Raw genomic sequence first — 25415 nt, 5'->3', positions numbered from 1 at the left:
TTATAACTTATGTGATATGAAGTTATGTGTCATCCAGACTGTAGTTTGATCAATAAATCTTATTCTCAAAATCTCTCTTGAAGTTAACTTATGATTTGGAATTATAAAACTATCAGCTAACATCAAATTCATTAACCATGAATTATACTCACGTTATTCTAAAAATAAATTGGAGGTCAGAGTCATCTACAGTCGAGTCTGCCTTAACTGTGACGGTTCCACTCGATTTTGATGGAAAAAGAATAAAAAAGTACTTGGAGAACTATTTTCAGTTGAAAGAAGATGAGATGATTTTGAGCGTATTTGAGGTAGTATTTATAAAGTATGTGTAGTTGTAGTTTTAATTGAAACAATAAATAAACAGACTAAGGAGAAATTGGAAGATACTGTCTCTTTGGATAGTTTAGGTGTCTTAGCCAATGGAGTTTTAGAGCTTAATCTCAATTGTATTGACGGTTCATATCCATCTTCTTTGGCCCATACACCATATTCTTTAAAAACCGAATCTGACGTTCTTACTATTAAAGGAGCAAAGGGGCAATCTTTAAATGTTGAAATAGTTCAAGCATCTAATAAAAAAGCTTTCCTTGGAGGCTTTGTCAATACAAAGACAAAGCTCGAATATCATCATGCAGAGGCTCAAACACGAAGAAAATCAAATATTCGAATTGACATCAATCATGAAGGTAAATTCACAATAGATATTTATACACAGTTATAGTTTTAATTTGTTTTCAAACGTATGATTGACTAGACTATGTTTCTCAAATACTTCAAACTAAACCTGAAAGTAACAAATATCAGCAAGCAGGATATGAAAAATCTGTCCAGACTTCAAGAAATCCTCCTCGAGATGACTATCCATTGAATAAAATCATTATTCCATCAGGTCATTATGTAACCGCAGGTGAAATATCTGAACTTTTTGTGAAGAATGTATGCTGAATAATTTTATGAGAAATACAATACTAACTCATCACAAAATTGTAGGTTATAGTCATACAAAGAAGTGTACGGAAATGGAGAGCACGAAAAAAGATATTGAGAGCTCAACAATATAAAAAGGACCAAATGATTTCCGATGAGGATAAGTAATAATTTCTAATTAATAAAAATTGGTCAACTGCTACAGGGTTTTTCAAACTCTTCAGATCTGTACCCCTAGCTAAACCATCTTAATATATTCATTTTAAATTTCGCCGTTCTACAGGCCAAAGCGATAAAATATTAATTAAGTAACTCTCCAACACAATATTTCTCAAACTTTTTTATTCAGTAGAGCATTTATGAAATAACCAAGCCTTGGAACAGATTTTTTGGTCCTATTTTTTTATTCATAAAAGAAACATAAATTTTTGGGTTCATTTGGATATTTTTATAGGCGTACAGTTTGAAAAGCTGAGACTTCCGTTACAGATCGTACAATTAATAATAAATTATGTCCTTGGAGCATGTATAAGGAAAAATGGAAGTGAGGAAGTAAAAAAAAAAAAAAACGGCATAATTCTTTTAAGCTGACATAGGTTATTATAAAAAACAATGTATCATATCGACATCTTAAGATAATCCTGTGCTCTAACAATGAGGGATATGGTTGACTTAATTTTTTCTTCTGTATCCCTAGCTTTATTATTAAGTAACCCGCCACAATTCTAATCTCTTCTATTATCTTTGTTATCTTTTGAATAGTCTGTAACAAGGGATAAAAGTGAGTCAGAACAGTATAAATTCATTTTGACAATTTTTGTATGATAAATTAAAAAAATATTGAATCCGGCGAGAAATAATCATGTGGGCCTTATTTGATGATAAGATAACTGATGCGTTGACGACAAGAAACCCATATTACAGGATAACTGATATAGATTTAAAAAAAAAATCTCCATATACCTGTTTATATTTATGGTTAAAAAGATAAAAATGTATATACATACAAGGTTATTATAAAATATTACTTCTATTAACCTTGGTATACATACATATTGGATTTTTATAAAGATGTCAATAAATAGTGTTTCCTTTGATTCCGTACTTACTTATTATTTATCAATAAGACTTTAATGTAATGACAAAAATGTTCAGAATTTGGTATTGCAGGATATTTTTTATTTTGCATTTTATTCATCGTAACAAGAAATCCAGAATTTGGGGTGAGCCGGCTCTTGATCACTTCAAAGAACCAGTTCATAGAGTCATTACCTTTGGGACGACTCATCACTAGTATGAAGTAAAGCATCTTTTAATGCTTTAGTGTGAAGTAACGAAATAATTATATTAAGTTAATTTGTAAGAAATTATAATCTCTACTAATGAAAGAAAGAAGCAAGACAAAAAAGAAAAAGCTACGCTTTTAATAAAATATGACATTAATACAGTAGATTTACTTAATGTCTACTATTATTCCTCCGTAACTATTTTTGCAACATTGAAAAATATTGTAATTGTGTCTCTTATTTGGAATAATGGAGCTTTAAAAGTATCTTTGATAATAAAAATATATTAGATACTTGGTATAAAAAAAGAAATTTGAGTAGTAAAAATGAAGATATAAATCAAAATATATAAGCGTAAGACGCAGTACAAAAGAGTACATTTATTTACTTATGACGTGTTTAGGACTAAAATACTCATAATGTGAGGCAAATGAAAGCAATAATGTTTAAATATTGTTAAAAGATATACTTATAATCTACAATACATAATTAAAAATCCTATATCTCGATTCAACTCAATAATTTTAAGGGAACAACATGAAAAAAATCATTTTTTTATTTTCTACAGATTTTCAAATCAAAATACATTATTGAAACCTTTTTTGGACAATTAAAGGTTATTTTCTTGTTAAAGAGTCTGTGGTACCAGATTCTTAAATTTTAACATTCTAATATATTTATCAGATTAAAATAATTCTGACAATTTTTCAACTTTGTCAATTTTCCTTCTTCTTATCCTTGCCATTTTTTCCTGCAATCATCATACATTTAAAAGCTAGTGAATCCAATTTTTCTCTACTAAATCTCTTCTCACTTAACAAAATATTGTCTCAGTATATATTCATGCCATAGAAATTGGCAAATAATTTAACATTCTTGACCTTTAAAAGAATCACGTCCCTTAGTTTGAAAACTTGTCAAAATTGGACACTTTTTGACTTTAGGATTTGCAAAATTATTTGTCGTTTAAAATAAATATAATCAATTAATCTTTTATTCTAAAAGTGAAATGTATATCTTTAATTTCACTTTTACGTGATTTATTTATAAAAAAAATTTATCTGTTAACCACTAATATACAATGTGCGGGCCTCTACTTTTTACTTTAAAAGTGCGCGCCTACGGAAAGTGTACCAAATACTCCCCTCTTCCCCTAAAAATTTCATTTTGGGTGGCGTACATTAAAATGGACAACTTTTTAATTGCCCCCGCCTATTTGGAACCCGAGTTCAAATGTAAATATTGGCAAACATTCTTAATTTCAAAATTATTTAGTGTTGGTGTTGCTCCTAAAAGTAGAGAGGACTTTCAACGGCTCTACGCAGACATTGAAAAATGGAGAAATTCTAAAGATAATGAATTAAAAAACAATTATTCAAAAGATCCAAAATCCTTATCTAAAGAAAGAGCAAAATTAATATTGGAAGAGGCAAAACAACTTATAGTGATTGATCAATCCAAGGGAAAAATACGAAAAGATGTTCACAAAGAGTCTTTGGTTAATTCAATCATAAAGGTTGTAAAGTCCATGGCTAATTTATGCGAAAACCGTTTTATATTTTTATCTAAGGCTGGTAAACCCAAATTATGGATTAATGGAAAAGGTCGATTAGTGAAGGTAGAAACACAAGACACCCTCAGGGCAAAAGAGTTGAGTGATATATATATAAAATTGAGTAAGACTGCACATGAAGGAGAAAATGACCAGCGTCGAGAAGCACTTATTTGTCTTGCAGATATAGTATGGATAAATAATTATATATTATTTTATTAATTGACATATTTTTATATAGATTGGGCAATTGGAGCAATGCTCATTGACATCTGAAATAATTCAACTAGCTGAGAGAGAAGAAGACCTTCGAATAAGAGGTTTCAAGTCTCATCAAATATTTGGATTAATGACTAGAATAGGGAACCTATTTTTGAAACTAATTAAATCTCCGTTACATAACCCAGCCATTCATCAATCATTAAATAATAAATTACAATTACATCTTCAACCTTCAGACCTTTCCCTCATTTCAAGGGAACTTCCGATTGAATACTGTAAAGGTTGTAGAAAATATTTATCTAAAACTAGCTTTGGTCAGGCTAAAGAAAAAAAATCAAGTAATAAAAATGGAAAGCAAAAATTAGAGAGTAAATGTCTAAGATGTGGAAGACTTGATAATGATGCTCGAACACGGCAAGATCTTTCAATATACAAAGTAAGCACTCTTATACTAGGAAGTTAAGATTTTCATTTTTTGCATCTATATTTTCATGAAAGGACATGCTCAATTATATTAAAAAGGACGAAGAACATTTAAATGGTTTCGATTCTCCAGTATTTAAGCTTAAGGATTCTGATATTCGCCAAATTGTTGTAAATTTTTGGGGCTCTAAATCTATATTGAGTGGATTGAATGATCCATATGATCTCTGTCTTGTGCGATGGGATAAAACAACCCATTGGAGTCCATGGAACTGCGTTTTGCTTTCATTTGAAGAAGGTGCTATTCATTCTCAATTATCAAACATTAAAAAGGTTCGAATCATATAGACTTAATGTCCTTTTTTAAGTAACTTTTTTCTAGGTTTATAAATATTTTCTGATAGAAAGAGTTAATTATCGTCATACATTAGCTCGTATACACTTTGCAAAAGATCCATATTTATACTCATATGTAAAAAATGAATCAAAGGAAAATAAAGTCGAAAGTTTGTCAATCAAAGGAGACACCATAAAACCTAATAATCCAAATGTTTTCAAGTTATAAAAGTTAAAACTTAAAATAATATGAAGTTTATGGTTCATTTCATGATCAATTTTAACAAAAAAAAATAATATAAACAATGTTGAATATAATTCAAATTTGTTTTAGAACTCATTATCTTATGGAATAATCAATTTTTATTATGTAAATATTTAATTCTAGATCTAACAAACTATGGATAATATTTTTTTTCATCACGTAAAGGAAAACAAAAAGTAATAAAAATAGTAAGTTTAGCACCTCAATAACTTTACAACAGAATAACTATGTGCTATGGTTTACAAAGTATCACAACGGAAAATATAATCAAAATGTTAAACATGTAACTATTTCGTATAAAAATACATAAGTGTTAAATAAGATGTAAAAATTGCTATTTAGATATTAAATTTATTTATTTTTATTTAATAAGATTTTAAAAGAAGCTATCAAATTCGTCTTCTTCATTGTTATCATATTCGTCATAATTGTCTTCAAATGGACTATCATTGTCTCCAAAAGGATCATCTTCTTTTTCATCATCTCCAAATATATCATTATTATCACTATCATCAGCTCTTTCTCCTCCCCCTGAATTTTTCTTTTCACCATCAAAAATGCCTCCTCCTCCAAATGAATCTTCACTTTCTTCTTCAAAAATTCCTCCTCCTCCAAATGAATCTTCACTTTCCCCATCAAAATTTCCCCCTCCACCAAATGAATCTTCACTTTCCCCATCAAATATTCCCCCTCCACCAAATGAATCCTCACTTTCACCATCAAATATACCCCCTCCTCCGAATGAATCACTACTTTCCCCGTTCAATTCTTCATTCCCTCCAAAAGAATCAGTATCTTCATTGAAACTATCGGAAAAGGAATCTTCTTCTTCAGCATTTGAAATATTTCCATCAACACCGTTATATATCCCAGAGTCTCCTCCAGTAGATACACTAGAATCCCCATCATATATTCCACCCCCTCCTGTAGTTACTCCATTTCCATTGTTATAAATTCCGCCATTATCATACATTCCTCCTCCTCCAACAGATCCTCCATCATATATTCCGTCTCCTCCAACAGATTCACCATTATCATACATTCCTCCTCCTCCAAAAGATCCACCATCGTATATACCTCCTCCTCCAATAGATACATCATTATCATACATTCCACTTTCTCCAAAGGATCCGCCATTATCATACATTCCTCCTCCTCCAACAGATCCACCATTATCATACATTCCTCCTCCTCCAACAGATCCATCATTATCATACATTCCACTTTCTCCAAAGGATCCGCCATTATCATACATTCCACTTTCTCCAAAGGATCCGCCATCGTACATACCCCCTCCTCCAATGGATCCACCGTTACCATACATTCCTCCTCCACCAAAAGATCCCCCGTTACCATACATTCCATTTCCACCAATAGACCCACCGTTACCATATATTCCATTTCCTCCAAAGGATCCTTCATCATAAATTCCGCCTCCTCCAAAAGAATCACCATCATATATTCCACCTCCTCCAATAGGGCCTCCATTGTATATCCCACCTCCTCCAGCAGATCCCCCATCGTATATCCCACCTCCTCCAGAAGATCCACCATTGTATATTCCGCTTCCTCCAGGAGATCCACCATTATATATTCCGCTTCCTCCAGGAGATCCACCATTGTATATTCCACTTCCTCCAGAAGATCCACCATTGTATATTCCGCTTCCTCCAGGAGATCCACCATTGTATATTCCGTTTCCTCCAGCAGATCCCCCATTGTATATTCCACTTCCTCCAGCAGATCCACCATTGTATATTCCACTTCCTCCAGCAGATCCACCATTGTATATTCCGCTTCCTCCAGCATATCCACCATCATAAATACCTCCACCTCCAAAAGAACCACTACTTCCACCGTCATATATTCCTCCGCCACCAAAAGAACCACCTGGATAAATTCCACTTCCTCCAATAGAACCAGTATTTCCATCCCCCTTTCCTAATTCATTATCGGATTCCCCTTGGTTATTATGATTATCAGGATAGGGATTTAAGAGAATGGGATTATTTTGAAGTGCACTTGCGATTGAGTCTTTTTCCCTTCCTGAAAGCTCATACCAAATGTGATCAGATTCCCTAGTAAACATGATAGGCTCTCCAGTATAATGATTAATTTGGCTGTTATAGCACATACATCCACCTATTGTACATTCACCTCCCCCTAAAAGCTCAAGTCGGCATTTTAAATAGCAATTTTTGCCTTGGCATTCAGGATGCACCGGTATCATTTCTATGGGTCGAAAGAGCCACCATTTGTATTTTAAGTAATGATGACGTCCAGGATCCTGTGTATCAGGATCATGATAAGCTGGGTTGATAAATTGATTTTGTTCATAGGGATGTGTTGAAGGTGGTAAATACGGGTAAGGTTGATAAGGAGTCGACGGATTTTTGTTAATAGTTTGCGGAGGAATTGAATAAGGATGAACATCAGGCATCGGCTTCATTGGACCCCTACGGGTAATTCGATCATACCATTCAGATCCTTGAACTTGGTATAAACCTAAAAATTAACATAAACGCATATATGTTGCAAACTTTCCTTAAATTTAAAAATATACATTTACAAGCACCCTTTTAACTTTGAAAAAATCCTTACCTAACACTACAGAGAATAGAAGCAAAAATTCTTTTTCCTTCATAATTGGACATGTACAAATGATCTCCTATATAGTTTAAAACTGAGTAAAACATTTTTTTCTTCCAAAATCTGCTATTGTATAGATAAAAATATAAAACAAGTTTATTAATCAATTATAGTAAATCAGTGTCCTCAAATTTTTTGAATAATTATTATTAAGACTTTGATCTCTGTTCAAAATTTTTTTTTGTACTAATATATATATAAAACTAATGAGCTTTAACTTTTCAATTGTTACAACTTCTTTAATTGTGTTTTCTCCTATTATGACTCTAGATAAGACATTTCTTATTCAATATAATAACCAGAATTTGTGCTGGAACAAAGAAGTATTTCTTGGATTTCAATTCACTTTGCCGAATTATCTAGAGTATATGGTAAGTTTTTATATTGTGTAAAAAATTTAGAATAATATATTTTTACAATTTTATTTAAACCACTTATAAAATTAAGCTACAAATTTCAAGGTAAAATGGGAATCTTAATATCCAGTATTAGAAAGTAAAATAATATATCTAACAATATTTTACTCATATTAGAAGACGTAAGTTAAGAATTTTGTCATGAAGCAAAATTGGTATTATTAAACCTTACAAATTACCTTCGGGAATTAATCCTACATATAATTAATTAAATATTTTGAGAATCACTAAATACATTTTCATAAAATGTCCCTCGGATATGATATCGTATCTGCGTTTATTTCTTTACATTTTGTCTATCAAATAGTTTAACATTAAATTGTTTATTTAAATTAAATACAATTTAATGAGATTGGCAATAAAACGAGTTCATAATGATGAGTTTCAAGGAAATTCTACATTCATGAATCATCAGAAGCTCACATATGCCAAAGTTTTGTAAATAACTGAAGATTAACTTTTAATTCATTCTAACAATAGATTTTTGATGAAAAACAAATTTGATCTTTTTTTTATAAAGAATTTTCTTGCTTTTAATTTACCGTGCCAACTCGTAATGTAATAAAAAGACTCTATGGTATTGTGGATCTTCTGGTGAAAGATTTTGTGGGAAAATTTGTCGTGAAACATGAAAGAGTCCTCCAAAAGGAATGATCAAGTATAATTCAATTCTGTCGAAGAAAGAGCTAATTTTTATACAAGATTTCCTTTTATTCCTTTCAGATCTAACTTCTAATTGCAGATCCCTTTACTAGCGAGTATTGAGGAAGGACTTCTCATAAAATCACATCACGGAATACATTTTTGAAGGAATATCCAAAAGTTATGAAATTGTTAGTTCCTTCGTAGTAAATCATATTTCTCTTGTATTGTAGAAGAGCGTCTCATCATGAACCTGTTTTTATCTATAGATGACTTCACATTAAGTAATTCTTGTCTCACCTCGTGTTTGGATTTGATCTCCCTTTTCTAATTCATTAAAAGTGTTGAAAATAGTGTTTCTGATTTGATTTCCTAGATGAGTATATAGACAATATCTGTTTAAATATGTACCTTTAATCATAGGAATTTTAAACTCATATTATGAATATAATATGTATTACTGCTCTCGAACACCATTTGCATTGTAGCGTCGACTTCGTTATTTCATTGATTTTTATGAAAAATATTATGCAGAGGATACACCAGATGACTGAAATCTTATAAATGGAGGAAATCATTGATTCAACTATTTTAATAAAATAAACAGTCAAAAACTTGTTAATAATAAGAGAAGACACCAACACTATGAATGAGGATATTGTGGCATGTATAATGTTTTGAAGAAAATCGGTTTTGATGATCCTGAAGCTGGATTTAACTAAAGGACTTTTGGCCCTGGAGTCCTTTAAATTTAAAAAGAAACATCGATGCTGAAAACAACCTTCAGGAGTTGATAAAAACGATGATACCACATTAAAATTATCAATGAAACAATTTTACAGGAAATAATTTATTGAATTTTTGAATGCCCTTATTGTGGAATACTGCGACAATTTAAAGAAAAGTATTTATGTGTTGAAACCATTTTTATCAATTCTTGCAGTAACATCAGTTGAAGATATGGACAACCATCTTAAATTCTTTCCAAAGGTGGTTGATATTGATTCATATTCTCTTCAATCAGAATTTCACAACTTTGTTTCCCATGTTGCTTTTTTGAGGAGGAACATGCGGGTTTGAAAGATGTGGCCAACTTTTTTCACAAGAGGAAATTTATATTTCCATTAATTAGATTGTGTTATCATCTCGTCTTGACAGTAACAGCAACAGTTGCAAATGACGAAAGATTGAAGTTTATAAAAACTTATCTAAGAACTACAATAACTGATAGCCGTCTTCAATCCCTAATATTGGTTATTAATAATTTGCAATATTCGTGAATTTTTGTCCTATCCTTATTTTCTCTAATATGTATAATGCTAATTAATGTGTTTTTTGTTCAATAAATTTCATAAATTAAATAAAATTTTCGATGCGTAAAATTTCATTACAATCTGAGAAAACAAAATGAGATATCGTAGAAAGGAATTTAGTTTTATCATTTTTGTAATATTAGTGTCTTCAAATTTTATATCTTGAGAAAAAATGTATCTGAAAGTTAAACCAAGTATAATTGAAGTTAAGAACAGTGAAAAAGGAGCAAAAAACCACACGAACAGAATGATTATTGATAGCCATGGGACCACATCTGTAGTTGAAAAAAATAAGTTAGTTCTCTATCTCTTTAGTACTCCGCGGACAAACTAAATGACTCAGCTAGTTCAAAATTGGAAGGGTGTCCGCAGGGTGTGGGCTGGAACTCCCTTCTTAAAGCGAGAAATATTTTTCATTAGTATAAAAATTGGCAATACGTGTAAAAAAAGTCTTCGTTAAAATGCTGATCCGAACCCAAAAAATTTAACTTTAAAATGTTCATAAAAGTTTTTTTGTCTCTTCTAATAAATTAAGCCCCCACACCAAATAGAATACTGTGGATGTCCCTGAAGGATTAGCAACTCCTTGGGATTTACACGAAGATCTTGCTATATTGACGTTACTTTTGGAAAGATTCATATCAATATGTCGAAATCTTGGGATTTTATACATGCAACAATAATTAATTACTTTCGTTTGATTATATTAATTACATCAAACTTTGTCTATCTAATGCATTAAGGGCTTAATTCTCGTTTAGAACTCGTTTTCGTTTGTTTTGATCTTAACTGCAGGTAAATAATATATTAGAAAGAACGACGGAACAAGTTAAGTTCGAACTGGCAGCCTCCTATAGGCTTAATAACGAAACTTGAATAGGGGAAGGTTCATAAAAGATGGGCTTAAAACGCATAAATAAAATGATTCTATACACTTATAAGCAGATATTATCGAAAGGTGAAGAATAATATGAAATATAATTGATTCAAAGTGAAAATTGTATTGATATTTTGTAAACTATAATTATTTTCTTGGGATTTCCGAGTTAATTCTTGGGATTTTTAGGAGGGAATCTAGGGATAATATAAAATTTTGAATGGTATCCCAGATTAGCAGCGTTGCCGTTCTACTTAAGAGGCGGTAAATTCAAAAAGTCACGGAATTATTAATCCACCCTCTTATATAGAGCATTGTTATCTATAGGTTCAAAGTTGATATTTTACTACATAAAATTGTAAAATTTCTAATAAATCTTGCTTAAACTTCATCAAATGGCTTTAAAAAAAATAAATAAGTACTTGTATTGAATCATATATTGCATGATACATATGATGAATAGTGATATTTAAATTAAATCAAAGTAATATGTACTAAAAATCCCTTAAAATGGTTGGATTAACACAATTTTTTTTTGATCGATTAGGAACAAGAAATGTAGGATAAAAATATCTTATTCTTTTCATTATAATAATTGATTTTTAATACATTTTAGGGTCAGATAAATAATTAAAAATTTGAAATAAGTGATAAAATTTTTGTAGACAGTAAGGCTTACGTCCTTTTATTTGTTGGTCCTTTTTTGACATCCAATAGTTTACTAATTTTATTAGTATGAACGAAAAGGAGTCTTTCATTGTTATAAAACTTGGTTGTTTAGACTAGCAAATGCCTCTGACATCAACAATGCCCACGTCACGTAAAAAATGAACAAGTAAAAGTGGGTTCATAACTTGACGCGTCGCAATTTTTTAGAGGTTTTTCCATACTCTTTGTCATAAGAAACACTAAAAGTAAAGAAAAATCTCAACTAAAGTACGAAGTGTCAAGTTATTAGCCCACAGTATTAGCCCCTACAAAAATGCAACAGGACTAAACACAATATGTGCGACTAAATTAATAGAACCTCCGAGCAAGATATCAATTTCCCTTTATCAATAAAAGTAAACCAAATAGGATAGATTTGCAAATATTATAACTGAACGAATCATTTAAGTTATAAATAAACAACTTTAAAGACTGGTTTCTTAAATATGAATATAAGAATAAATGCACATCGAAGCTTAGAAAAACCAAAAGGATATATATATATATAGATAATAATCACACATTTTGTTATTTATTATTTTAATTTTAAACCTATGAAAAGATTAACAACAGCATTTAAAAAATAAAAGTTATTCGTAGATTTATGTAGATATATAAAAAATTATATCAATTATTTACTGCAAATAAAATACAAAAATAAAACAGTATTTTTTTTAAATATAAGGAGGCATCAAATCAATATCAAATGTCTAGTTTCTTGTTTTTTAAAACCTTTCATTACATCTTTTCATTCAATATCACACTATTATGTCATCACCTTTTCAGCTTATGACTTCTTTCGTTCTATTTCTTTCTACCCATCATCATACAAAAACAAAAATTGGGGAAAGTTTTAATTCGATTTCCTCACTCGAACAAGTTTTTCGTCAAGAGAAATTAAATGCAACTATTTTCAAATTCTGTCCATGCATCATTCAGCTCAATGAAAATCATTTTTGACAGATTTTCTTTATCCGTTCCAGTATGTTTGTCGGGATGAATTGCAAGGCAAGCCTTTCGGTAACTCTTTTTAACATCGCTTTTGGAAACGAGCTGATGCATACCACATGCTGTCCATTTTGATCCTGGCCACAAGACTGTATGAAGGGACACAAGCAAAGCTCGAATATTTCTTTCTTTTCCATTGACCCAAACATGAACTTTTCCTTCTTCAGGTGACATGTCTGCGACGACTTTCTTTTGTCTCATTGCTCCAATTGTTTGAGGCCCATTTGCATTTGATGAAGAAGAGGACGAAGTAAAATCTCCTAACAAATCACTAAAATCATCTTGAACTTTACTATTGGTATTTCCATTGGTTTCAGTTGTCGTTTGGTTGAAATAACTACTGTCAAAATAGTTGGGACCAGCTGATGACACCTTGGCCTTAGTTGTCTTTTCCTTCCCTGGGTCTATTTTGACATCATTGAGTAAGTCATTGAAGTCATCTTCAAAATTGTTTTTCTGGTCAGAAAATGTATTCGATGGAGTCATAAATACATTAAAGGGATCATTTAGATTGTTGGATGAAGGGAGATGAGGTTTAAAATAATTTTGTTCAGGAGGTTGAGTATCGCCAAAACCAAAATCCAACAAGAGATCTTGTTTAGATTCTGTGGGAAAGTTAGAAGGTTCTGGCGGTTGAGTGTCTTTTTGAGTATTTATATCAAGAAAGTTGTCCGCCAGTCCATTTAAGTCATTACTAGAAGCAGCTTTTGGATTGTCACTTAAATCTGTTGAATGATCTGCAGTCGATGACAAAGGTTCACTATTGCCAAATATATCTATCAAAAGATTATTATCGCTATTTGACGTTGGAATCTTATTATTTTTTGAAGTAGCCTCAGGAGTTTGGTGTTGTTCAACCGAGGCAATAGGTTCATCCGGAAGTTCATCAAATTTATTTGTGTCAGAAAACCCAAATATACTATCCTGATAAAGTTCGTTTCTTATGTTACTACGAATAAATTTGTCTGTTTCCTCTTCATGTACATAGTCAGTAAAGAGAATATCTTTGGATTTTTTAAGAGGCTTAGGTATTTTTACTGGTTTCTTTTTGCTCGATCGCTTAAAATTGATGGAAATTCGGAAGTTATCAGGAATAACTCCACAGGTGGAGGATGGAACATCCAAGTCCTCAAGGGATAGTCTAACATAAGAATGACTTGATGTCAAAAATGCAGAATGGAAATAAAACTTACAAATTGGAATGAGTGTTGGAGATGACAAAATTTTCCCAAGTCCAACAGTTCTCGAATGATAAACAATACCATGCACATCTCCCTCTGGAATCTCAATTTTATGCCTAAAGGAAAGGACAACTTCGTCGTCATACAGATTATACACTTTATCATGATTATGTTCTTGATCCATATTTGAGGAATAAATAAGCCCAGAGCCAGAATAAATTTCAATATATGGTCTCACCCCATCTTTAGAGCGGTTGAATAAAGGTACAGGTTCCATAATAATTTTCGTAATTTCAATAGGTTCCACATTTATAAAGTTTAAGTCTTGTTGTAGAAGAAGAGTTTGAAAGTTCTGAAGGAGTGAGCACTTGGAAGCACTTAGCTCTGGTTCCGCGTGACGAAGGGAAAAGTATTTGATATAATCCTTGACAGAACTTAAAAGGGTGGTTTGAAGTAGGATAGCTCCAGCCAAGAGAGCTGAATTAGATTTACCATTGTGACATGAAATAACAACAACGTTCCTTCTATCTTTTTCCAAATATTCAAGTGCTTTTCGTGTTACCTCAATAAGCTCCACCAGGGTTGGGGGACAGTCACCCTTTTTCCAATGGTGCTGAATAACAGTTCCGGTAGGAAATTTTGATAAAGACATTTCACTAAGAGAAAAAATCATATAGTGACCTGGATATCTCGTCTCCATCATAGCCTTAATGTCTTCAACATAATTTCTATCAACAGGGGATTCTCCGGGTTCTGACATAACAGCAACTCTTTCAGTTAAACAATTAAAATCCATGTTTCTAACAGAAGCACCAACTTGTTGCTGCAATGTTTCAAACACTGCTTTACTAGACTCTTTAATATTTTTCATTAAGTTTCCTGCACCTCCCTTCAACGAAGACATCCATGCATGGGTTTGCTGAGGGGGAGATGATTCTTTTTTATCACGAAGGGAATTTTTTTTTTTTTCTGCCTCATCCAGTTGTTTTTGTAGTTCTGGTTCTATCATATCTAAAGAAATTGCATAAGTTTGCGCCAGATCTTTTAGAGCTACCATGATGTCTTTAGCATCGATCCGATTCCTTGGATCAATCGTCAGGGCACTAGATATTAGATCATAGAAAAGACCATAAGTTAGTTCTTCTTTTCCTCCACGAGGAAGTGTGTAATTTCCATTCACAATGCGTAGCTTTGCAGAGTCTTCAAATGGATGCTTCCCAAAACATAAAACATATAAAATACACCCCAGTGCCCAAACATCCATTGGTCTACCAACAGGATAATTACTCCAAGTATCAAGTACTTCAGGTGCTCTGTACATGGGTGTAGTGACAGATGCAATTTGATCTTCCAGTGTGGAACGCTGGTTTGCAGTCCAGTTTTCATCTGGAAGATATTCAATTGTGGTTGCAGAACCAAAGTCACAGAGCTTAAGGGTTCCTGAGGAGGAAATGAGGAAATTTTGAAGTTTAATGTCACGATGAATGATGGGGGACGGAGCAAAGGCGTGAAGGATGGAAACAGAGATGGCCATTTGCTGGAAAATACGGAGCACGGAGTCGGAGGAAAAGGAAGAATTGTCTGAAATCTTTAATTCTCCACCAGGACACAATTCCATGAGGACAAGGAATTCATCAGGCCCAGAGCCAGCAGATAAAAGAGAGACGACATGATCAGAATGCTTCCGAAGTTTTTTCATGAAGGAGATCTCTTTGAGAACAGACTTCCTCCTATCCTGATTCGGAGCTGGAAGTCGTTTCAGAGCAAATTTATCCACTGGATTAGAAATAGATTCCACAGAATAGACAAAGGCGTAGCCACCTTCTCCGATCACATCTTCAACACGCACTTGAATCTCTTCATCAATTGATACGATCGACCCAGGTGCGAAATCACGACGCCCGGCTTTGGATGACATCATGCTCACCTCTAGGAGGAGGATACTAAGCTGGGCGATCTAGAATCAATGGTCACCCCGATAGTCCTACACCTTCTATGGTGATATGGAAATTGACAGGCACAGGGGCTTGCTTGTATGAAGAGAATTTCCAGTAGCAAGCAATAGTAGGCTCAAGAGATGTGACTTCCAAAAGGGAGGGAGATACAGAGAGGGAGAGAGAGAGACAGAAAGAGGGAGAGCTACAACATCAAATACACACAGCTAGCTAGAGTTACAACTGTACGTCTACAACGTTACTGTAGTGTATGCAGTATATATACTCTATACAGTAACTGTTACAGTAAAGCTAAGAGAGAGAAAGAGAAGACTGAAAAGGGCTTAACCCTTTTAATACTGAATACATATTATTTTATATCAATATCGATCATGCATATTAAAAATGTATAAAAACTAAGCATAACTATTTATGCTTAGTTATATAGTTCATAGTATATCTACAGATATGATAACGATGGAAACAAAGAATCAATGCGAGCAGACTTTGTGCTTACAATTACAACACGACTCACTGGCTCTGAGAGGAATAACAGATTAAGATACCCAAACCTATAAAACAAATGGGCGAGACAAGCCTTGTTAGCAGACTGAGGACTTTTCCGTGGCTGGATTAAAAAAATTCCATGCAAGATGTCGCTTTTGATAAACCATAGAGTGGGCTGCTAAATTCTGGGGATATTCAAGCAGGAAAATTGAAAACTTTTCATGGGGATTTTTGGGGATTTACGGGAATTCTCATCGTTGAAGGCCAGAGACAGATATATTCTAGGTGATTAATATATTTTTTACATAATAGTGCCTGGGGTGTCTGCAGGATTATATTTGGAGGGGGGATACAGCCCCTCCAGCCCGCCCCTTACCGACACCCCTGAGTACATAAAACGAACAAATTAATCTACAATGTATAAAAAATGTGACTAAAAAGTTCCAGCAGCATTGAATTGGTGTTTAAATTTTTCGTTATTTAGAATGATATAATTTTTATAAAGAGTCTAAATTTGAACAAATAACCTTTTTTAGTAAAACTTGATTTTTTTTGAAGACAAAACTATAATTTTGTAAAGATAACAATTTATATTTCTACGTTAGGGGTGGGGCTACAGCTTCCCCACCTTACACGCCCCTGGTTATTCTTAGTCTCAAATTCGAGCAGACATACATATTTAGAATTTTGTTACAAATGAAATTTTTTGATATTGAAATAAATTTGGTAGAGGGAAATTCCCAAATGACCTATAAAACAGATTTTGTTAAAGAAATAAATCCAACGTTTATAATAAAAGTGTTCCCTTAAGTTGTGTGTATGGAGTATTAGTCCCATTGTCCCCTGATAGCCTGCTACTATCTATATATTTAATGGAAAAAAATTAAGAACCTTCATACCCTCTTTCACGCTCACTAACGTGTTTGATAAGGGGCAGCACCAAAAAACAATTTTTTTGAGGGCTCAAGTTATAATTAAAATAACTGTAGTAAGGATATTAATCTTTTTCTTGAATGTCAAAGGGGAGTCAAAGGAGAAGGGGCTGTCACTTGTCAGTGTACTAAAAAGCTCAATATATAATGATTATTGATTAAAACAAACAAAAATCCAAAATTGGTATACGGAACAATTCAGAACTACATAACCTACTCATTTGAAAATTCTCCTACCAAAGTTTCCGAAACTTTCCATACCTTTGCAACTAACCACAGAAGACGTTATTTTATAATTTTTCTAGTGACGTATGCAATTTTTTCTTCCCTTTGCAAAATTTACCTTGTTTATTCAATTAAAAGGGTGAAGGATATGTAACATTTGCAAGTAATATTCATGTGGACAAAGAGCATTCTCACAACCAACTTAATTTCGAAAAAAATGATTTCGTGGTCATCTATTCCTATACTTGATTTATAACATTGCAGATAGCGTTCAAAGTAATAGTAAAATGCGAAGTGTATGCCATAGTCCCATATCATATCTACTGCTTGATATTTTTATTTTAATACAATGTTGTAAAAGAACTAGTTTTATTTATGTAGGTAAAAAATAATTATTTTCATTTTTTGATGACAAACAATATGATATTGTATCCTAACTTAATTTCTTTATAAGTAACATATACATGCTGTTCGAGTACATACATTTATTCATAATAGTTAAACTCATTGTTATTAGTGTAACATATGTAATAACTAATATGTAGTTAAACCATTACCTGAAATGATTCATTCACTTAATCTCATCCCCATATATTTTTTGTCTCTCCTTGAATAACATAACTAGTCATTTATGAAACATAAAAAGGATTCATTGTTCTTTTTGGCTAGTAAATCTAAATTCCTTATTATTATTGCAAATAAATGAATTTCGCTAAGCAAATAGCTTTTTATTTAAAAAACAAAACATACTATTAATTATTTTCAATTCTACGTTTTGTTATGCATCAATAAATTTCTTTCATATTTGTAGGATTAAATAACCATTAGGTGACAATGTAAAATCCCTTATGAAATTACCTCTTTTTTAACATCATGTTACAAATGTAAATAGGTAAAAAATCATATTGATTTTTCCATGTTTAAAATAATGGAAAATGATATTCCATGGAATGAATAATTTTAATCTTTGCATTTGCTGTGTCTTTGTCCCTAATGGAATGTTATGATTTGTCTCCCTTTAAATAATAAATTATGTTTTAATGACATCATGCAAAATGAGGTCCTTTGAATGATTGCACATTCAACCCTAAGATAAGACGTATAATACGTAATCCTAGGAATAATAAATTACCAAAAAAAAAAAAAAATCTAACTGAGATTTCTACGTGAATATGATCATTATTACTTGGTCTACATGTAATATAAAGTTTGTCATATGTAGCTAAGAACATCAAGTGTAACATGATGATGGTCAGTTGAATCAGTCCCTCGAGCAAGTGTTTTAATTCTTCGATCCTGATTTGTATGTCAGCTCTAACATAAAATTTTACTATTAAGGTTTATTGATTCATCAAGAGTTGATTAAATAATAACTCGAATAATTAATTTATTTTTGATCGATCTGTGAATATCCCTACTACTTTTACACAGCGAATAGAGTGACGTAATTGGCCAACTACGACAAAAATTTCGAGTCCTTTTTTTCTTTTCTTTTCAGAAGAAAGGTTGGGTTGAACATTCCGACTGTGAGTACCTGATAACTGATGATATTATGTACTGTCATATGTATATTATAAACGTACAACAATAGTCAATAGTAATAATATTGTATGTAATCCATTTGAAAAGGAGAAAGATGTGCGCACGCTTTTTCAGTACCGGCTCAGAACATTAAAAAGCTTTTATAGATATATTCCTTCGAGGGAAAGCAACTCATATTGTATGCTTCCTTTTTTTAAAGGGAAGGCGCAGGGAACGATGACAAGAGATTCCATTTCCAACCGGCAGAATATTATGTTATGACTAGTGTACTAACTTTCTATTTTATTTATTCCTCATCCGTCCATATAAAAACGAGGATTTATCAATTGAATAAATATACATACATACTATATCAAAATCCAGCTGTGTAGATTGTGAAAGGATTGAAGTCCATGTTAAAAATGTATCTTGCTCTCTTATTCCTCCTTACAACAGAGGTAAAAGCCCTGGGAGAGATCGTTTATGCTGTTAATTGCGGAGGAGATGCGCATGTTGATATCTATGGCATCAAATATGGAAAGGATCCAAATAAGATTGGAACGAACTCCGATTACGGGAAACAGCTAGTGATTGGACGTGTTCATCCTCATGATCAAACACTCTATCAAACAGAGCGCTATCACACTGCTACCTTTGGCTATGACATCGACGTTACTTCTGATGGATGGTATCTCCTTGTTCTTAAATTTAGTGAAGTCTACTTCTCTGCTCCAAATATGAAGGTACTAATCAAAGCTTTAGTTATCTATTTGCATCATTACGCTTTGTCGTTGCTTTGCAGGTATTTGATGTAGTGCTTAATGGAGATTGGACCATTTCCTCAGACTTGGATGTCTTTGAAAATGTGGGGCGAGGGGTAGCTCACGATGAATATATTGAGTTCATGGTGAAAGATGGAAAAATTCACTATGAGGGAGATGAGTCGGAGATCACTCGTGGGAAAATCCGTGTTGAATTCATTAAGGTTCCTATTATATATTTAATTTTATAAAATTTAATATTGCTTTTTACAACACGTCATTCTTAACTTTATATATATATATATATGTTATTTTATATAATATTGATTGACAAATTAAAAAAGACGTTCAATAATTCTATGTTCAATTTTTATTTAAATATCCTAACATATTCTTTTTTCCCTATTATTTAGAGTTATCGTGATAATCCAAAAATTAATGCCATCGTTTTAATGAAGGGACGCTTAACAGGTAATTAAACATCTTTTGATCGCATATTATACATTTTGTTTTGATAGCATAAAAGAGTTTACTTATTCGAATTATTCGTTATTTTTGATAAAGTTTTATACATAATATTAAACTTATATTACAAGCGTTGATATTATATTTCAAACACAGCTACGGATATATATATAGGTTCTGTAAAAATAGCGATTACATACAAGTTGTAACTTGTATGAGCAAACTGTACAAGTTGCAACCTAAATTTGAGATGATTAGCTTTAAATGAAGGATTTACAGTAATTGGTATGAGGATTATGCATTAATTGAATATTAAAGGGATGATCGATATATTAGTGTTATAATTTTCTACTATTTTAATACAATTGACTAATATATAAATATTCTGTGGCACATAAAGTTCAAATGTTAGAGTTTTATTACTCATAAACACATAATACCATGTAATTTTAACAGATCAAAATGGAATTATAATATCAATTAATAGTTTAACATACATATATGTTGTGTACAAGTTGCAATGTCTGTAAAAGTTGCAATTTGTAGAAACAAATTGTACAAGTTGCAATTTCTTCGTCTTAAAATGCATTATTTAATTAGGCAACATTGGTCATTCGAATTACTAACTATTAATTGATACTATAATTTTATTTTGACCTATTTAAATTACGTGGTTATTATGTATTGATGAGTAATATACCCTTGGGTATTTTAACTTTATAATGTACAACGGAATACGAATGTTTGAGTAATTTGTATTAAAATAGTCAGAAATGACACCATCAATATATCAATCATCCATGGAGTATTAAATTATCGCAGGATCCTCATCCCAAGTACTTCACAATGTACACCCTTCATTTAAAATTATAGATCTCATATTCTACTTGTAAAAATCGCAACTTGTACACAATATATATAAGACTAATGCACAGTGAACATGACGTATTTCTATCATTAATAATATTTGCAATCTTTCTAAAGAATATTTTATTATTTATTTGCATAGATTGGCCTCAATTGCCTGCTTTGGTGGTAGAAAATGAAGAAGATGAAGTGGGCTATGAAAAAAGTGAATCCTCTTCTCGACACAGTAATCCTTCCGGACCCAAAGCTCGTGATCCCTATGAAACAGATGATACATCGGTCATGCTACCTATATTTGTTGCGATTGGCGCTTTTATACCCCTGGTTTTCTGCATGTGCAAACTATAGCAAGCCACTTCCTACTATCACTCCTTTTTCGTATTCATTCCTGATAATTTTAAGTGAAAATCGGCATATACCTTAACAAGAAACAAAATATCATATAGACTTTTTTTCTTTTAAGATTTATAATTGAATTCCACACACTTTCTCCATTACTCCACAACCTCTACTTATGTTAAACCTCACCGTTATTTTTGCTTTGCTATTTTTTGGATCTTTTTACCGATTTGTTTTTCTCATTATATTTTAAATTTGTTGTTGTTTTTTCTGTATAGTGACTTTCCTTTCGATTTGAAATAATGAAATAATATTCATTCTTTTAAAATTCATTATGATTTGTACTTTTTTTATTTATGTATCTATTAAATCAATTTATTCAGAGTAAAGTACACGACATTGTTACCTTTATTGTATCATGGAGAAAAGGGGCTAAACTCAGTTTGCAGTTAGCCAACTCCGTGCCGATTCTTCTTAACAATAGAATTAATATTTAATAATTATTGAGAAGTGTTCAGCTTTAAAAATCAGTAATTATAATTCAACCAATAAATGTTCTGGAGGTTGTTACTTTTATTTATTATGCAATCTTCTATCTGGAAAAAAAACAGAAAATAACCCAAAATCAGTTATTAATTAGCCAAATCTTTATTGATTAAATATTAAATATCTAAGCCCAATTTATCTCAACTTAAGGGATATGAAAATTCAATTTAAAATCTAATTATATAGTATTGTTAAAACTTCAGAAGTATCTTGTTATCCGTTATTAGAGTTGTATAAAATAGGATCTACCGATATGTATTGATAAAAGAAACCAAAAATGAACGGCGTGAATTTGAACAATATTTAGGAGGAGAGCAGCTTAGCTGTCATGACGTTTTATTCGATCAGTTGCAAGTAGCTGCGAGAGGAAGTAAACACAAATCCCACTCGGTATATAGCAAGGACATATAGACTTGAATGACTCCATTGTGGATCCTCAATTGTAATACATGGATTACTTAACATTAATTAATGTTAAGTAATCCATGTCTGTTATCTGAGCCCTATGATGACTTACTTTTATAACTCTCCAGCAAACCCTGATTGCTATTCTCTGTTTTCATAAAGACACGCACTATTTATTACACAATACTTGGATATTCCTTTTCGAGAAATAAATAATTATAGATAACAGCTTTGGAAAATAAAATTCTCTTTCAGGTTACAACTACAAAAAATCTCGTATGCGTAATAGGTAATATTTTATACAATTTTAATCATTACGGCTCTTGTATGGATAAGAAATAAATAGCCTACATAGTTTCTTGGAATCATGAAAATCAGGGAATACCTACTACATAAATACATGACTTTATCACGTCGTACCTTTATTGTAGGGTGACCACATTTGAGTTTGTAAAAAAATTATGTATTATTGTTTTTATGTCTAGTAGATCATCTACGTCCCAGATTTACTTGTGATTTTATGAGTATACTTTGTAGTAATCTTTTATGTGTACCTCAGTTTTTATATTCAGTGGGTATACGGGGTGCGTGGACAAAATCTGCCGATTCCAAAAACAACAACTACAAGCTTATTTTATAGTTTTTCTTGATAAAATAAAAACAAATATCTTTATTCGGATATAGAGTAGCTATCTATTCAATGTAACCGCCATCTGCGGCCAAAACCCACTCAATACCGCTACGAAACCGAGAATAGGCATTTTGGATCTGCACTGCTTCTATCTCACTGAATTTCTCATTGATGCAGGTGATGAGAGACTGCTTGGTGTTATGGGAGGAGCGGTTGGTCATGTTCTCAACGTAGGACCAGACAAAGTAGTCCAACGGGTTCAAATCCGATGATGAAGGAGGCCAAGAGGAGAAGGGTACGAGCGCAAAAGCATTGCTTTTCAGCCATTCTTGCGTCCGCTTAGCTTTGTGGGCCGGAGCCGAGTCCTGCTGCCACATCCACGGCCTTTCGCTGACAAAATACTTGATCCATGGTCACACAACGTCCTGCAGGACCTGCATGTAGATATCCGTGTTCACCCTGAGGCCTGTATTGAAGATGTGGGGCGGCATGGCATTACCCTCACTTGACACACCTTCCAAAGACCATGAAAATGCCCAGAAACTTGGTCTTCATGACCGTGGGGACGTCTCTGTTGTTCACGGCAATCTAGCAATGGTTCTGGGAGTTGTGGATTTGGTCCTGAACAAAATTCTTCTCATCAGAGAGCCTGAAGCTTTTGAGCAGCTGCAACCCTTGAGTCTTTTCAGTCAGAAGGTCCACTTGTCCACGCCCAGGTCCCTCGCCACGGCTTTCATGGAACGCTGGGGTTCTCGTCGATGATGTCCCTTACCTTGTTGATGAAGGTGACGTCCCGGACAATCCTGGTGCTCTTCTTTTCCCTGTCTACAACGTACATCGGATCTGATGACTCCTCCAGCCACTTCCTGAGACTTCTGACCGTTCTAACTGGCATTGATAGAAGGCCAGAGACGTCAGCATTGCTTAGTTTCATGTGATAACTAAGCATAATCTGAATAGCAGCGCACTTACAATATCTCTCATTGAACATAATGACTTTTCTTGTGCACTTAAAAAATGCTAACGCAACAAGTGGTATACAATAACTGAAGCTTATGATTCGGAAAAAATTTTAACACCAAAAACAGACGGATCAGACATCAGCTGATGGAGTTTTGTCGTCTTTAAAATGCGGCAGTAGTAAAATCTTTTAAGATAGTCCTTGATTCACCTTCAAAACCTTGGTACTTCATCATTTCAATACTCCGTAGTGTGTTCCCTAAATCAAGTAGTTAAACACTACACGTGGTGACGAAGATGGTCCAACTCCTACCTAGCTTGAGGCTCGCTGAGCTCCGTGATGCAAGCGTGAGAATGGAACATGTGGAGAACGTGGAGGAAATAATGGGGAAGAAAAAGAGAGAACTGATAGCGTTAATTCGTGACCATCTTTCTGAATGTGTGTGTGACCCTAAGGACTTTGATTTTGCGACCTCTGGGCCTACTGTACGTTTTGCCAAAGATAAGGAGCTGTCCCCGGCGGCTGAGAGAAAGAAAGCTTATTGCTGCATCGTGCTGGAGCGGAAGTGGAACAATGGTTCAAGAACCTCAGCGTTTCTCTGGAGCTGGAGGAAGATGAATTTGAAGGAGCAACTAGAATAAGGTCTAAGGTATTTTCTTTGAGGGAATCTCTGGCATTAAAATTTACATCAATGACGTGCTCGTCTTTTCAAAATCAAGGAAGGAACATGTGAAGACGTTGGAAGAAGTTGATTGTCGTATTGCCAAGGTTGGTGCTCGTCTTCAGACGAAGAATTGCAAGATAATGAAGCACGAATTGACGTATTTTGGTTTCAAGGTGTCAAAGCAAGACAGGTCCTTGGATCCGGAACTTATTTTACCCATCTTGAACTTCCCGATACCCTCTTCGTGCATAAGAGTAAAATATTTTCTGGGTTTCGTCCAATATTATTGTAACTTTGTTCCCGAATCTCTCTGCAGAGGCGGGCCCCACTTCATGAAGTAACAAAAAAAAAAAAAAAAAAAAAAACCGGATATGCTAGATCCTTCTCGTCCATTGTTCTTTTCGACGGATATTTCCCCTGTTGGTTGGGAGCCGTCCTCTTGCTGAGTGTGACACTTTTGTGTCGAGAAAATTAGCATCAGCTAAATCCAACTACTCACAAATATCAGATATGGTCTCACAAAGTTTGTACGTTACCTGCTGGGACGAAAATTTATCATAAGAACCGACCATACAACTTTATAGTTTATCCTTGATCTTAAGAAGGAACTTCCCAGCATGGCGTCTGCCTGACTGTCTCGTTATGCTACGATCATGTCGTCATTTACGTATATGATTGAATATGTAAAATTTACAACTAACAAGCAGATGCTTTGCCTTGCCTTCCGTTGGATGAGTTAGTCAGTGTACAGATCCTACTGACCTACTTATGGTAAGAGTATTGTCTACGGTGGTCTGGGGGTCTGAAACAGTTACGCAGTTATGGTGAGTTCCCCAGAGTCGACAATAACAG

At 33.1% G+C, this 25415-nt stretch overlaps 4 protein-coding genes across 5 annotated transcripts; 2 read left to right on the top strand and 2 right to left on the bottom strand.

Annotated features, from left to right (window-relative positions):
* The first annotated feature begins 16 nt into the window (after positions 1–16).
* On the top strand, positions 17–5396 carry LOC121127791 (IQ motif and ubiquitin-like domain-containing protein). Its single transcript, XM_040723281.2, has 9 exons — positions 17–308; positions 365–686; positions 755–936; positions 991–1091; positions 3489–3729; positions 3784–3954; positions 4007–4423; positions 4486–4743; positions 4793–5396. The coding sequence occupies exons 1-9, from the start codon at positions 138–140 to the stop codon at positions 4973–4975; spliced, it is 2046 nt and encodes a 681-aa protein (XP_040579215.2). The 5' UTR covers positions 17–137; the 3' UTR covers positions 4976–5396.
* LOC121127790 (uncharacterized) lies at positions 5343–7726 on the bottom strand. Its single transcript, XM_040723280.2, has 2 exons — positions 7613–7726; positions 5343–7516 (listed from the first exon to the last, which is right to left on the bottom strand). The coding sequence occupies exons 1-2, from the start codon at positions 7653–7655 to the stop codon at positions 5388–5390; spliced, it is 2172 nt and encodes a 723-aa protein (XP_040579214.1). The 5' UTR covers positions 7656–7726; the 3' UTR covers positions 5343–5387.
* Positions 7727–7883: 157 nt separating this feature from the next.
* On the top strand, positions 7884–21688 carry LOC121127792 (malectin-B). Of its 2 annotated transcripts, none has more exons than XM_071892739.1 (5): positions 7884–8031; positions 18902–19667; positions 19727–19909; positions 20099–20156; positions 21160–21688. In XM_071892739.1, the coding sequence occupies exons 2-5, from the start codon at positions 19338–19340 to the stop codon at positions 21363–21365; spliced, it is 777 nt and encodes a 258-aa protein (XP_071748840.1). In that variant the 5' UTR covers positions 7884–8031; positions 18902–19337; the 3' UTR covers positions 21366–21688. The 2 variants fall into 2 exon arrangements, with proteins under 2 accessions (XP_071748840.1, XP_040579216.1); XM_040723282.2 differs by lacking the exon at positions 7884–8031 and adding an exon at positions 16233–16531.
* Positions 12140–16079, bottom strand: aux (cyclin-G-associated kinase). Its single transcript, XM_040723279.2, has one exon. The coding sequence runs from the start codon at positions 15724–15726 to the stop codon at positions 12514–12516; it is 3213 nt and encodes a 1070-aa protein (XP_040579213.1). The 5' UTR covers positions 15727–16079; the 3' UTR covers positions 12140–12513.
* Positions 21689–25415: the final 3727 nt, after the last annotated feature.

This window comes from Lepeophtheirus salmonis, chromosome 13 (genome assembly GCF_016086655.4).
Source record: "Lepeophtheirus salmonis chromosome 13, UVic_Lsal_1.4, whole genome shotgun sequence".
NCBI classification, from domain to species: Eukaryota; Metazoa; Arthropoda; class Copepoda; order Siphonostomatoida; family Caligidae; genus Lepeophtheirus; species Lepeophtheirus salmonis.
The sequence above is the reverse complement of the archived record's forward strand: the minus strand, read 5'-3'. Positions and strand labels throughout refer to the sequence as shown.

What these genes read in the sequence shown, in the direction of transcription:
- aux (XM_040723279.2), bottom strand. Translation starts at nt 15,726, where the DNA reads ATGATGTCATCCAAAGCCGGGCGTCGTGATTTCGCACCTGGGTCGATC.
- LOC121127791 (XM_040723281.2), top strand. Translation starts at nt 138, where the DNA reads ATGAATTATACTCACGTTATTCTAAAAATAAATTGGAGGTCAGAGTCA. An exon ending in ATGATTTCCGATGAGGATAA is followed by an intron (nt 1,092 to 3,488) that starts GTAATAATTTCT and finishes AAAATTATTTAG; the next exon opens with TGTTGGTGTTGCTCCTAAAA. An exon ending in AAGATCTTTCAATATACAAA is followed by an intron (nt 4,424 to 4,485) that starts GTAAGCACTCTT and finishes TTTTCATGAAAG; the next exon opens with GACATGCTCAATTATATTAA.
- LOC121127792 (XM_071892739.1), top strand. Translation starts at nt 19,338, where the DNA reads ATGTTAAAAATGTATCTTGCTCTCTTATTCCTCCTTACAACAGAGGTA. An exon ending in TCCGTGTTGAATTCATTAAG is followed by an intron (nt 19,910 to 20,098) that starts GTTCCTATTATA and finishes CCTATTATTTAG; the next exon opens with AGTTATCGTGATAATCCAAA. An exon ending in AATGAAGGGACGCTTAACAG is followed by an intron (nt 20,157 to 21,159) that starts GTAATTAAACAT and finishes TTATTTGCATAG; the next exon opens with ATTGGCCTCAATTGCCTGCT.
- LOC121127790 (XM_040723280.2), bottom strand. Translation starts at nt 7,655, where the DNA reads ATGAAGGAAAAAGAATTTTTGCTTCTATTCTCTGTAGTGTTAG. An exon ending in TCTATTCTCTGTAGTGTTAG is followed by an intron (nt 7,517 to 7,612) that starts GTAAGGATTTTT and finishes GTTAATTTTTAG; the next exon opens with GTTTATACCAAGTTCAAGGA.